The 14,968-nt window shown below is 42.8% G+C and overlaps 1 protein-coding gene across 8 annotated transcripts in view; it reads left to right on the top strand.

Annotated features, from left to right (window-relative positions):
- The window catches only part of dysf (dysferlin, limb girdle muscular dystrophy 2B (autosomal recessive)), a 151,934-nt gene that overhangs the window by 74,892 nt on the left and 62,074 nt on the right, over positions 1-14,968 (top strand). For all 8 annotated transcript variants that reach the window (XM_060936039.1, XM_060936048.1, XM_060936077.1 and 5 more), the window contains 4 exons: positions 5,057-5,144; positions 5,228-5,305; positions 11,611-11,792; positions 13,313-13,453. In XM_060936039.1, coding sequence (XP_060792022.1) covers positions 5,057-5,144; positions 5,228-5,305; positions 11,611-11,792; positions 13,313-13,453 — 489 coding nt within the window. The remainder of the gene's footprint in view (positions 1-5,056; positions 5,145-5,227; positions 5,306-11,610; positions 11,793-13,312; positions 13,454-14,968) is intronic.

Raw genomic sequence — 14,968 nt, forward strand, 5'->3', positions numbered from 1 at the left:
CCAGGTTGTGGAATGGGGCCCTGCATGCCATGCCTCTTGTCTGCTCTCTAGCTCTCCTGTGTCTCCTGCCGAGCCCCCTGATCTCACCGAGTTATCTCAAGTTCCCACAGAGTACTGGGATCTCAAGGAAGTATTCAGCAAGAGCAGGGCCGCCGTTCTTCCTCCGCACCGGGCCTACGACTGTGCCATCGACTTGCTCCCTGGGACTACCCCTCCTCGTGGCAGACTGTTTTCCCTCTCTCAGCCAGAACGCAAGGCTATGGAGGAATACCTCAAAGACGCCCTGGTCTCTGGGTTCATTCGACCCTCCACTTCACCTGCTGGTGCCGGCTTCTTCTTTGTCGGCAAGAAGGATGGGGGGCTTCGACCATGTATTGACTACAGGGGCCTGAACAAGATCACTGTGCGCAACCGATATCCCCTTCCGCTGATGTCCACTGCTTTCGACCTGCTCCAAGGCGCCACCGTCTTCACCAAGTTGGACCTATGGAACGCATACCACCTCATCCGTATCCGACAAGGAGACGAGTGGAAGACTGCCTTTAACACCCCGTCTGGGCACTACGAATACCAGGTGATGCCCTTTGGACTCACCAACGCACCAGCTGTTTTTCAGGCCCTAATCAACGACGTCTTAAGGGACATGATTAACCTGTACGTCTTTGTCTACCTCGATGACATCCTTATCTTTTCCAAGACCATGCAGGAGCACTGCCACCATGTCCGCCAGGTTCTCCAGAGGCTGCTACAGAACAATCTGTTCGCCAAGGCCCAGAAATGCGAATTTCATGTTCCCGAGGTCTCCTTTCTGGGATTTATTGTACGGACAGGCCAACTCCAAATGGACCCTGCCAAGACCCTGGCCGTCCGGGACTGGCCTACTCCCAAGTCCGTTAAGGAGGTTCAGCGGTTCTTAGGATTCGCTAACTTCTACCGCAAGTTCATCAGGAACTTCAGTTCTGTGGCAGCACCCATGTCAGACCTCACCAAAGGGACAGGTGGATCTTATGGCTGGTCTCCTCAGGCAGAAAAGGCGTTCAAAGACCTCAAGGCCCGCTTCTGCACGGCACCCATTCTGGTCCTCCCGGACACCTCCCAACCATTCATCGTGGAGGTGGACGCCTCGGACAGTGGTGTCGGCGCGGTACTCTCTCAACGTTCGGAAGGAAAGCTGCACCCCTGCGCTTACTTCTCCCACCGCCTGAGTCCTGCGGAGTCCCGGTACGATGTGGGGGATCGAGAACTGTTAGCGGTCAAACTGGCCCTTGAGGAGTGGAGGCACTGGCTGGAGGGAGCGCAACATCCATTCCTGGTTTGGACTGACCACAAGAACCTGGAGTACCTCCAGCAAGCCAAGAGACTGAACCCTCGACAGGCTAGGTGGGCCCTGTTTTTCAGTCGGTTTGACTTCACCCTCTCGTACCGTCCCGGCTCCAAGAACACCAAACCTGACGCACTGTCCAGGCTGTTCTCTGCCACTAACAGGGAGAATGAAGTCGGGCCTATTATCCCGGTGTCCCGGATTGTGGCCCCTGTCCGCTGGGGTATTGAGGAGGCTGTTCGACGAGCCCAACGCCAGGACCCCGGTCCTGGGACGGGGCCACCGGGCCTCTTGTACGTCCCACATCAAGCCCGGGCCAAGGTTCTCCAGTGGGGTCACTCTTCCCCTCTCACCGCCCACCCGGGAGCTCGGAGGACCCTGGACTTCCTGAAAAGACGCTTCTGGTGGCCTAACATGGAGCAGGAAGTAAGGTCATTTGTCCTGTCCTGTGAGGTTTGCACCAGAACCAAGAACCCACGACAGCGTCCCCAGGGTCTCCTGCATCCTCTGACCATTCCCCGGCGTCCCTGGTCCCACGTGGCAGTCGACTTCATCACGGGTCTCCCTGAGTCACAAGGTAACATGGTCATTTTGGTCATTGTTGACAGATTCTCCAAGGCCTGCCGCTTCATACCTCTGTGCAAACTCCCCTCTGCTCTTGAAACAGCGAAACTTATATTTAATCATGTCTTCCGAGTCTTTGGTCTTCCACAGGACATCGTCTCAGACCGAGGGCCCCAGTTCTCCTCCCGAGTGTGGCACGGGTTCTGCAAGGTCATCGGAGCCACTGCCAGCCTCTCCTCTGGGTTTCACCCACAGTCCAATGGTCAGACGGAGAGGCTCAACCAGGACCTGGAAACCACCCTGCGAGGCCTGGCTATGGATAACCCGACATCATGGAGCACCTGGCTGCCATGGGCAGAGTACGCCCACAACACCCTGCAGTCATCGGCCACCAAGCTGTCGCCATTCCAGTGCCAATTCGGGTTCCAGCCACCTCTGTTCCCGGACCAGGAGGAGGACGCGGGGGTGCCCTCGGTCAACCAATATGTGAGACGGTGTCGCAAGACCTGGAGCAAGGTCAGGAAGACCCTCATACAGACCTCCAGAACCAACCAGACTCAGGCCAACCGCCACAGAAGACCTGCACACACTTTCCGCCCTGGGCAGCGGGTTTGGCTGTCCACTAAGGACCTTCCGCTGCGGGTGGAGAACCGCAAGCTTGCTCCTCGCTACATTGGCCCCTTCAAGGTGGTGCGCAGGGTGAACCCTGTCTCCTACCGGCTCCAGTTGCCCCGGACTCTGAGGATCAACCCCACTTTCCATGTTTCCCTGTTGCGGCCTGTACTGACGTCTACGTATGCCCCTGCCCCTAGGAACCCCCCACCCCCCCGCATCTTCCAGGGGCAGACTGTGTTCACTGTGCATCGCCTGCTTGACTCCCGCCGGGTCCGCGGCGGGTTGCAATATCTGGTGGACTGGGAGGGCTATGGTCCTGAGGAGCGCTGCTGGGTTCCTGCTCAGGATGTCCTGGATAAAGAACTGTGTCGGGACTTCCATTCGGCCCATCCGGATCGCCCTGGGAACGTCAGGAGACGCTCCTAGAGGGGGGGGGTCCTGTTAGGACTTGGACTGTTTTGGCCTCTAGAGGCCGCTGTTATTTCCTTTTCGTGTCATATTTATTTTGGCCTCTAGAGGCCGCCACTGTTCCTGTGTTTTGTGTTTTTTTTTTTTTTGTTAATTGCCTGTTAGTCCTAATTATCTTCACCTGTGTCCTTAATTAGTTTGTGTATTTATACCCCTGAGTTCAGTCCTCTTGTCACGGAGTCTTTGTGCTGTTATGTTTATCTCCAGTTTCCTTTGTACTGTGTTTTGTGGATCTTCTGAGCTTTTGCATTTTTGCCTTTTTCTTTTTGAATTATACTCTTTGTTTTTGTTTTTTTTGTTTTACCCTGGATTGTATATAGTGTACATAGTATAAATAAACCTTTTGTTACTTTTTCTACTTCCGCCTCACGCCTCTGCATTTGAGTCATTCCCCTGGTGGCCTAGTGGGGGTTTGCTGGATCATCACACCAACGAACCAGGTTCGAATCCCAGCAAAACCCTAACAATCCTCTTCCCATCTTTACTTCTGAGAGCCGCTGCCACTCCAAGATGCTCTTTTTATACCCAGTCATGTTAATGACCTATTGCCAATTGACCTAATGAGTTGCAATTTGGTCCTCCAGCTGTTCCTTTTTTGTACCTTAAACTTTTCCAGCCTCTTATTGCCCCTGTCCCAACTTTTTTGAGATGTGTTACTGTCATGAAATTTCAAATGAGCCAATATTTGGCATGAAATTTTATAATGTCTCACTTTCAACATTTGATATGTTGTCTATGTTCTATTGTGAATACAATATCAGTTTTTGAGATTTGTAAATTATTGCATTCCGTTTTTATTTACAATTTGTACTTTGTCCCAACTTTTTTGGAATCAGGGTTGTCATAAAAAGGACAATACAGGATACAGGTCCCTAAAAAACTCAGTGTATTTTGGGTATTATAAAAGAAATGTTGAGGGTTAAAGCCATTTTATAAAACTTTATGCACACTACCTATATTTTATTAACTCATTAATCTTTCTGCTCATTATTCAGCAGATCCACTGGAGAACTGTGCATTTATGAGAGTAATGAAAGTCTGGACTGAATGGTTCTGAAAGTTTAAAAGGTTAAAGGACTTGGTGATGGAGTTTTCTCTTGCACGTTAGGCTGGAATTTTCTAAATTATGATTAACATGGTTGAACTCTTAAGCTTCAATACTCTACTGGTTTCTGATGTCTCTGCACTCTTCTCTCTGAAGCCAGCAAGCAATCTCTTTTGGACTGGCATGAGTTGATGCTGGGCACACGCTAGTGGTTAAGCAGTGGTTTAGAGCTGGGTGAGCTGGTTCCTCACTGTGGCACTGCCTTGTTTCCGTTATTGTATGGTTGCATTTAACCCAGTTTAGTCATCTCTCCCTGTATGTAGAACTACCACTCCTATTGTGCCAAAGGCTGTGTATAAATTCTTCTATAGTATAGGCATATTCAGCACATGAGATCTGTTACTATTCCATGGTCTCAAAGCCACGGATGGTACATGACACTAAACTGTTTCTGTGACCACTGGAATGATGCTATGATATATGAGCCAATTCCGCAGCTGAATTTGGCAAATTCCAGCACTGAACTGGTTTTGATGCAATTTGGTTTGCTGTATTTTGTGTATTTTATTTGTCATATCCTATTTTAGCCGTGACTGGTTTAAACTCTGAGCCTTGTTTTAAGGAACAACATATTTTTTCCACAAATAAAACAATAAGTCACGCAAGTCAGTAGAACCTCAGATGACACAGCACTTTCCCTTTAAACAAGACACACAATTAGATGTTTCTTTTTTTAATGATTTTTTTTTTCTGGCTACTTCAGTTGAAATTCCAGCACCACGAGGTGGTGACGTACAGTAGTTTAGTGCCAGTGGTTTGTGGTGCAGATGGAGTTGCCCTCTTACTAACTGGCGGTATGCAGATCATTAACACATTCTCCATTACACTCTTGGTTGGAATTGTTAGATATCTGATCCAGCATAATAACTCTTTGTCCTGCTCAACAGCCAAAATATGCAAGTCTTGTTTACATTCAGGGAACATATTACTGCTTAATTGGCTCAGCGTTTCATTCTAATGTTTCTTTTTCTGTCCATCAACAGGGCAATGTGACTGATGACAAAAATGATGACAAGTCTGTCACAACAACTTTTGGTGTCAATCGTCCCACCATCTCATGTTTCTTTGATAGTAAGTAGTCAGAATTTTAAAATTATTTTGCAGTATTAAAACACAATATATCGTGAAGCACTGACTCCTGCACTGTGTTTCAGGTGGAACTCGCTATCATTTGCGCTGCTATCTGTATCAGGCTAGAGACCTGCTGGCGATGGATAAAGACAGTTTCTCAGGTGGGTTTGAATCATACATCATGTCAGTTATGCATGAAGATCAACTTTAAAACTTGGTATTCTTTAACATTGCTCTTTAGTGTTAAGAAAGCACTTTTAGTTTTGAAGCAGATGTGCTTGGCGGGAGCCAAGTGCAGATGTGCTTTGTAGGAGCTGTTCTTATGCAAGTCTGCCATTTATTATAAGCATCTGTATTTGTTTGTCAGAATGCCATGTGTGTAAGCTGGGCCACACCCTGGCTCTGACCTTTTAACCCTGGAGCCCTTAGTTATTTCTGCAGTCTTTAGGGTGGCCTATTAGTACTTTCTTAATGTGAGCCACTGTTGCACAGTTAGTGTAATTCTGAGGCACACACCGGATATCAGCAACGTATACCCTTAGGCTCTTACTGCTGTATGACATGGGGTTTATGCTAGATTTTGTTGCCAGGTAAATGCATGCTAAGGTCTATATTTCCCTACCAAGCATGCTCATACTTGCATGATAGATTGAGGTCTACTGGTAAGCCTAATATGATGCACATTGAGAACGGTATGTAATAGAGGTGGAATAACGTTTTTATGTGTCCGCTGTGTAAAAAAAAAAAAAAGGTCAGCATTGCTCAGTATAATAGAAGGGTTTTATAAATAACAAAATCATAAAAGTGAAGTCTTGTGAGACTTAATGTTAGCGTACCCATGGCTGAGTTTACGTCAGAGATGGTAAAATATGGTGCTTGGCAAAGCCTGGGATAAAGCCGTTTTGGTAGAGCTTAGCCCCAAGTGTAGAGAAACTGCTTACTGCAGATTTACTGCTGTGGACACAACAGAAGGCATTGTAGTAGTGAAACAAATGTTACTATTGAATAGTCTTTTTGTTTTCTATCTAGCTACATTTGGAAGACGATGCATTTGAACTGTATTGCTTAATAGGAGACATATTCTTCTGCTTCGGTTTGAAATGAACAGAAATTGAATCATTGCAAATATTAGAGTCATTAATGGACTATAATCATTAATATAAAACTAAAAAAAATGACGGCAAGTTAACTTAATAAAGTTAAAAGGACCTATAAGGATAAAATTTGTTGTTCATTAGGTGCATGTGAGCTTCTATGAGGTCATGTAGTTATGGTTTAATGAAGATAGCTAACAGCGGTGCAAACGTCTCATTGGAGCGGTGTTGTGGTTTGGCTGGTCATACCTTGTATCCTTGGAAATGAAAACCAAAGCAAGTGCAACTAAAGTGTGTGTGTGTGTGTGTGTGTTGACTTGTGGGCAAGTCCATGGGCATATAGACATGAGGATTACACTCATACCATGATGTATATTTGTGCTTTGGTGAAAGGGGATTTGGCATTATAAATGTGGTTAGCTCATGAAGTACTGACTTTGATATAAATGCTCTAACCACGCTTATCAGGTGGAAAGTTTGAGTCTGCGATGCATGAATGGGGCGCCAAATGTTGTGGGAAAGCATTCAGAGCTTCTATAATCATTTCATCTTCCTAATGAACAATGGCTTTTTAGTTACTAAAGGCACTTTCGCACGTTTTTTTTCTTTGACTGTGGAGTCTATGAGAATGGTGAGAAAGGAAAAGACATAGATATATTGATTCACCATTAAAGAACAGTAGAATGGCTAATAGATGAATGAATGGGTTTTAACAGAGTCCCAGTCAGAGAAAACAGTGTGCCATTTCTAATAAGTAAATTCCCCCCCACTGTCAGGAAAGTCAAGACAGGAAAAATAAACCAATCTGACCTACTGTTACTAATTCTTTTGATAAGGCTGCTCCTGTTATTATTGTAGTCTCATAAGTCTAATAAAAACAATTTTAGGTAACACACATGCAGACGTCTTTGCCCCAATCATATCCACCCATCCATCCATTATCTGTAGCCGCTTATCCTGTTCTACAGGGTCACAGGCAAGCTGGAGCCTATCCCAGCTGACTACGGGTGAGAGGTGGGGTACACCCTGGACAAGTCATCGCAGGGCTGACACACAGAGACAAACAACCATTCACACTCACATTCACACCTACGGTCAATTTAGAGCCACCAATTAGCCTAACCTGCATGTCTTTGGACTGTGGGGGAAACCGGAGCACCCAGAGGAAACCCACGCGGACACGGGGAGAACATGCAAACTCCACACAGAAAGGCCCTCACCGGCCGCTGGGCTCGAACCCAGGACCTTCTTGCTGTGAGGTGACAGCACTAACCACTACACCACTGTGCCGCCCACCCCAATCATAGTCATATGCAAAAACAAGGATACAGCAGACCCACATCAAATAAATTGATGTGATTATCACTTAAAGTATTTGTGAAGCAGAAATGTGCCACAGAAAGTCCTATAAGGCACCGGGTGTACTGTGTCATTAAAGCACTGTCATCACTCTTCATGGTCTGTGGTTATCACCCACTACAGATGTCCAACATAAATCTCCTATGGCTGAAAAAAAGCACTCTTGCTAAAAGAGAGAAAACTGGGTGCAAAGGAGAGGTGTGGCTATTGTATGTATGATTTTTCCTTTAGTTTTTGATGAGATAATGGAAACTGAGTGAGACAGGTCCTGTGCTTGGGGCATAATTTCAAGCCCACAGACCCTGATGAAAAAATGCTTCATATTTTCAAAAAAATATGAAGCCAGTATAAATCACCAGGCCTGAAGTTCTGACTGCAAATCTTCAGGAAATTTTAGGGTCAGTTACCAGACTCTGCCGGACCCACAGTTCTTTTTCAGAAGTCTGGGGAAAAGGTATAAATCATGGCAGGACTGGAACCACTTGTCCTGGTGACTGAGATGGAGCTGAATAAAATAAAATAAAATAAAATTATGTGCAACGAGATTTACAAAGGAACAAAAAAGTGACTTCCATTCACAGGTCCATTCTCTATTACAGTGACCACACTGCATAAAGATGAAAACCACTGGGTGGACATACTGTGTAACAACCAAACAACCAACCCTCCCTCACACACTCATTGAAAATTCACCAGAACATTAAGTTTAGCCAAGATGACTTTACTCATATTCTGTTGAAAAAAAAAATAAGTTTCAAAATAGAGATGGGTGATATGTAATGCATAAAACATGACAGGGTCTGCTGTTGTTGGAAAATACGCCATGAAAGGCAAGGTTTTGAAAAAAAAATCCCAAAGTGGATTTTTTTATTCTAGAAAATTTTACACTTCTTATATCACAGCAATTTGCCAGCAATTAAAATGTTTAATATACTTACAGTATGAACAACATTATATACAGCATCTTTGTAAAGTTGCAGTAATCATTTACTGTACCCCATCTGACATGAATTCTTCATGTAAAATGTGAAGATTGGTTTTCACACAGGTATTACTCACCTTTCAGACACTACCTGTGAGTTGGTGAATGTTGAAACATAACTTTGAGTGATTTTTGTATTCTGTGTCATGCCCTCTTTTAAAAAATGTATGATATGTCATGATTGTTTCAACATAATGACGGAGAATCTGATATGAACAAAACCTTGTCTTTAGACTTTTTTTCTTGTAAATATGTTCTAAGGGTGAACAGTATATACATATACAAGGGTGGCTGTAGCAACTGCTTTAAGGGGTAAAGAGTTAAACGAACTTCCATTAAACAGTCCTCCCATCACCAGTCTCTCTCTTTTTTATTACTTTTATTTTTTTCTGTCACTTGAAGTTAATAAGACAAAACAAGCAGCCTCTCATGTTACAGAGAAATCAGAAAGTGCAAAGTCCTCTGTCCTGAAGACTCCCCCCCAAAAAACAGAAAACCTACTGACCGTTAAAAAGCACTGACACCCAGGACTCATTCCAAATTACTTACAACATTGTAAATAAATGTCTGCTTTCAGAAAGTTTTACCATATCAACATTTTTATATTTTCTTTGTTAACTAACACATTGGGCGGCACGGTGGTGTAGTGGTTAGCACTGTTGCCTCACAGCAAGAAGGTCCGGGTTCGAGCCCCGTGGCCGGCGAGGGCCTTTCTGTGTGGAGTTTGCATGTTCTCCCCGTGTCTGCGTGGGTTTCCTCCGGGTGCTCCGGTTTCCCCCACAGTCCAAAGACATGCAGGTTAGGTTAACTGGTGACTCTAAATTGAGCGTAGGTGTGAATGTGAGTGTGAATGGTTGTCTGTGTCTATGTGTCAGCCCTGTGATGACCTGGTGACTTGTCCAGGGTGTACCCCTCCTTTCGCCCGTAGTCAGCTGGGATAGGCTCCAGCTTGCCTGCGACCCTACACAGGATAAGCAGTGACGGATAATGGATGGATGTAACTAACATGTTTTAATCTGTTTTTATTAGCTTTAGTTTAATGTAGATTGTCCACCGTACAAGTCTCTGTGTTTAAGCTGTTATTACAGAAACCTTCATGCTTTAAAGAGAGTGCATTCAATTAAAGTTGACATTATTGTCAGCGTCTGCTATTAAAGAAAATTAATGAACACCTTCTGACCAGTCAAATTTGAGAATTCAGCACTGCAATGGCATAAGGGAAATATATCATTGTGACACTTGTTGACATTTTCATGACACACAATATGTATCATGATATTTAGTTACAACGTTCCCTTTCATAAAAAAGTTCCAAATAAACCCTTCTGAAAGAAAAGAAATTGCTGATTTTGTTTTCAGCATCACTGAAAACGTGGACTGGAGAGACACTGATAACAAAATCATTCCCAAAGTGCTTTCTTTTCAGAGGGGTTTATTTGGCCCTTTTTGTGAAAGGGAAACCCACTGTTATAGCATTCTGTGTGGAACCTTTAAGGGCTCTCCCAATCAAAGAACTTTTTAGTTCACTAAATAAATGTGATTTTCTACGAGTGTATGGATTTGCTTGTAATGACCACATCTGCCAGTATTCGGACCCCTGCTGTGGAATCTGACCATGAAAATTGTAAATGGGATTGAAATAGGAACATAAATAAATTCATATAATCATATAATTATAACCCACTGCGTCTGACTCTCAAATACAATACTGAAGAACAATATCTGCTCTTAAATATTTGGTAAAGTCTCGATAATGCCATAAAAATGTGCCAACTATGTGCGATTCCACCCAATATTCAACATGCTGTCTTGTGGTCGGCTACAAAAGGCATTTATTTATGACCTGCCTGTGGCTACAGTTTTTTCCCAGGCACCCTGATACATTTTTAAGAATATAAAAATGATACACTGCACTTAAACAAGCCAATGCTACACTGTTGACAGATTGCAAACAATGCATACTGGCAGTGCCTCCTCTGTCGTCTGACTGTATGGCAGTACTTTTCAGAGTCTCGCATGGTTGAGTCATACACGTGGGCGACCATTGCTGAGCCGTTGTCCAGTCCCACAATCCCCTCAGGAGGAGTATTTATTTACTCTGTGCAACCCGATTAGCCCTCGCCTGTATTTATTTCCCATTGACTCCTGGGTGATGGTGCACACTTGGCTTACTTATGCCTCTGTTTATTTGAGCCAGAATGTTTTGTGGGAAGGGGTATTAGTTTGTGTGTATGTGTTAATCAGAGCTGGGAAAAAGCAGGTCCATTTTCCCCTCCCTAGTGAAATTATCCCCATTGAGGATGGTTTTTACGTGGACTATAATAATAAACTAAAACTGTCTCTTCAATTTTAGGCATTCCTAAGTAGTTTATGTCATTCATTTTTAATTTTGGCTCACTTTAGAAAATATAAGTTTAACTCTTTGGTGTTTACACACACACACACACACACACACACACACACACACACACACACACTTGTATAGACATTACATTTGGATGACCAAAGTTCAGACAGTTTCCTTGCAGCATATGGCTATTTTCACTGGTTTGGTTGGCGCAGTATTCCTGACTTCATCGCTCTTATTATATTATCAAAGACAGAAACACCACAGTTTATTATGCTCAGTGATGCATTGGCCTTGAAAGAAGGACTTTCATTAACTACTAAATCACTGCCTCGGTTTTAATGACAACCAGACCTCTGCTAGTTTTTGCGGTTGCACATCCTAACACTGGCAACTGTTTCTTTCCATTTTATTTGTCTATCACTGCAGCACATAACAAAATCACTATTATTAAATTAGAAAGGAATCCACTGGATGTTAATACAATGAAATGCCGGAATGTTCTTATGCTATAATTTGACAGTTTAATCTGATTTGCAGTGCTCTGTTTTACAGAACATAAGCTTGAATGTTTACCTCTCCAGGATTCAAGGAAATATTTCACTCTGTCACTATACAGCACAATTTCTTCAACTAAATGACATGTTCCGATTTTGATGCTGAATTTTTGATATTTCTTTGCAGATCCCTATGCCATTGTATCATTCCTGCACCAGAGCCAGAAGACAGTGACCATAAGGAATACACTTAACCCCACCTGGGATCAGACTCTTATCTTCTATGAGGTGGAGATATTCGGAGATCCCAAAGTGACAGAGAAGAGCCCACCAAACATTGTGGTGGAGCTCTATGATCAAGACACTTATGTGAGTTTATAGTACATTCTTTGTGCAAATGAGTTTGTCTGAGCATTTACATTTGTGCATATCAATATATGAGTTAGTGGAATAAATTTTGATCCTATTGCAGCCGTAACTAATTACAAAGACAACAAGTGTTGCCAGGCAAAACAAACCTCGCCCAGTAGCACTTATGATGAATATGAAGGAAGATATCATGAAAAAATTAGGTACCTTATGGGTACATGTGGCTACTGCTTATAAATAAAATTGTTTTCTGATCCCATGTCCATACAGTAAATATGGCATATTTATTTACTCTACGAGGCAGTAGCCACAAAAATGAAGCGTAATCCAAAAATGAACAATTTAAAAATCACAGAAGTAAAATGTACCAAGTGTCTGTACTTTATATTATTCTACTCTTACTTCTTAGTTTTCGAAACTGAAACCTCTGAACTGAGGCTGACATGCACACGCTGTCGCCATGACCCAAACTCTTATTTCCTGGAAATGGCCCGGCGCTAGAGCTCAGTGGAACACACTTTCCCTCTGTAATAAGCATAAATATGTCTGAAAGTGATTTCTTTAGTCTAGTCCATTTTTTCGAATGATGAACCGAATTGTGTACACTCACCGGCCATTTTAATCGGAACACGTGTATGTGCATGTGCAGTGCGCAACTGTTACACTCTTACATTCTTACAGCACGATGACATAGTGGCTAGCGCCTCTATATGAGGCAGTAGCCACAACAAAAACGATTTTGACCTTTTTGGTGACCTTGACCGGATGACCCTCAAAATGTTGGAGGTTCTATTTGAGACCAATGCCCATCTATCCTGAAAGTTTCATGAAGATTGATCCAGCTGTTTTCCCGTAATATCGTTAGCAAAAAAACAAAGAAACCTGACCGAAAACAATACCTCGCCCCCGGTGGACTCTGTCCCGGGTGAGGTAATAATTATGCATACTATTAATTAACTTAATGTGAAGATAATTAACAGATTTTAAGGAGGTTTTTTTTTAAAGATTTGTGCATATTTTTAGTCTTTTATATTTGTAATTATTTGTATCTGTACATGCATGACCCCACCAGCTCTGCTGATCAACTTACCGTGTTTAAATAAATAAATAAATAAATAAATAAATTCATTCATTCATTCATTCATTCATTCATTCATTCATATGTTTACTGCATATGATTGTAAATGTGTTAATGCATGTTACTGCAAATGGGTGCTTCAAAAATCGAAGCATGGCATAGCTGGTTATTTCACAGTTCTGGCAAGCATTTCAAATGTTGCTGATTTTTTTTAATCAAATCACTATTAACACCTGATAGATTAACAGGTGCTACACTGGTATTTCATTGTACACTATGTAGTTCTCCCAGTATCAGATGATTGGTGGTGTGAGAATAGTGTTGACATCGATTTTAGTTAGATGAAGACTAAACTTGTGGGATATGTAATATATTTCTGAATCAGATGATATGACAGATGATAAATTGGTGTTTTTATCTAATCTTTCGACTTCTCCTATAGGGGGCAGATGAGTTTATGGGGCGCAGTGTATGCCAGCTGTCTGTGGTCTCCTCATCTCGTCTGGCCTGGTATCCCATCTTGAAAGGTGGCAAAGCAGTAGGTGAACTACTTGCTGCATTTGAGCTGATCCGCAGAGATAAGGTAAAGACTGTCATCATTATTATTTGTTTATGCCTCAGTTTATTGTTTCTTAGAGCAAAGGGTGGCATCAAAAAAGAATTACAAGCTTAGGTCCCAACTGGCACAACAGAAAAGTGTTTGTGCTATTGTTGGGAGATTGTGAGCAAAATTGGCTGTGCTTTCTGAGTGGGAAGGATGGCATGCTCTCTCTCTCTCTCTCTCTCTCTCTCTCTCTCAATCACAGTGACAGTAACCAATCAACTGTATAATTTTGTTATAAAGTTAAATTCTGTTAAACTATATTACTTGGCGCACCACGAGCTGGCCTAGTGGTTAGTGTGTCCGCCTCTCGACCAGGAGATCATGAGTTCTACTTGCGGTTGGGTCACACCAAAAAACCATCATAAAAATGGTACCTACTGCTGTCTGGCAAGGCATGCTGCAATACAGATGTGAGTGGGAAGTCAAACTCTCATGGTTACCAGAGGACTGGCCCCCCACTGTAACTCTAGCTGTATAATAGGCAAGAGGCTGAGGGGCTATAGAAACGGAGATCGGCGCCGCCCAATGCGCCTTAAGGATCTGGTTAGTACTGGGACGGGAGACTGCCTGGGAAGACCAGGTTCTGTCACAGGAGGGACTGAGTTTATATTACTTGGAAAATGCATTTTGTGTAAGTCATTAGAAATGACTTTTGAATGGACTTGTAAGAAGGTAAGTTTCTGCCGAAAGGTCTTCGAAATGTGGTGACCCAGTGAAGCACTACAGCACCTCAATTATCAAACATGCAATGCCCCTGTCTGTATTTGTATGTGTATCTATTTAATGCTCCATATATTTGCATATGCATGTGTATTCAGGTTGAATCTCATAGTGTAGGTATGTCTGAAACCAGAAAATGTGCTTGAGATATGCTCAGGACTATTTTTACTCCTGCATGTGCAGATATTACATTTGTTTTTTTTTCCAGTATGTCATACTTTCTAATGAATTTAGTTTCCAGTTACTAAGGATGACCAAACATTCATGTTAATTAACATGGCCTTTATTTGAAATTCAATTCACTCATGCCTGCATGAAACCTCTTGCACACAAATGAACCTTTCTGGCATCCTTTTAACCTTTTATCAGGCAAACAGTGTGCCTATTCATATCTGTACTGTATTTGCATTTGAACACATTAGAACACATTATCTCTTCAATCCAACAATGTAGTCTGTTCTAAAGTAAGCTGGTCATAAATACCTCAAGTTCTTTCTACTTTACCAACTGACCTGTATTGCAGCTGAATATATCGGTTAATCTGTCATTTAACATTACTTTTCACATGTGCAACACCAGAGTTTGTTATCTGTGTTATCTAGCATTTTCGTTTTCACTCGGCAGTGCATTTAAAACTAATGATGTGTACTAGTTAGTACAGTTTACAGCTTGAAGCTGTAATAGCATTTCTTGAAAAAAGCTCCAACGCTAATAGGGATTTTCACACAGGAGTCGACAATCTCCATGTGGGCAGTCACACTGGCACAGGCGGAG

This window comes from Neoarius graeffei, chromosome 1 (genome assembly GCF_027579695.1).
Source record: "Neoarius graeffei isolate fNeoGra1 chromosome 1, fNeoGra1.pri, whole genome shotgun sequence".
In the NCBI taxonomy this organism is placed as follows: Eukaryota; Metazoa; Chordata; class Actinopteri; order Siluriformes; family Ariidae; genus Neoarius; species Neoarius graeffei.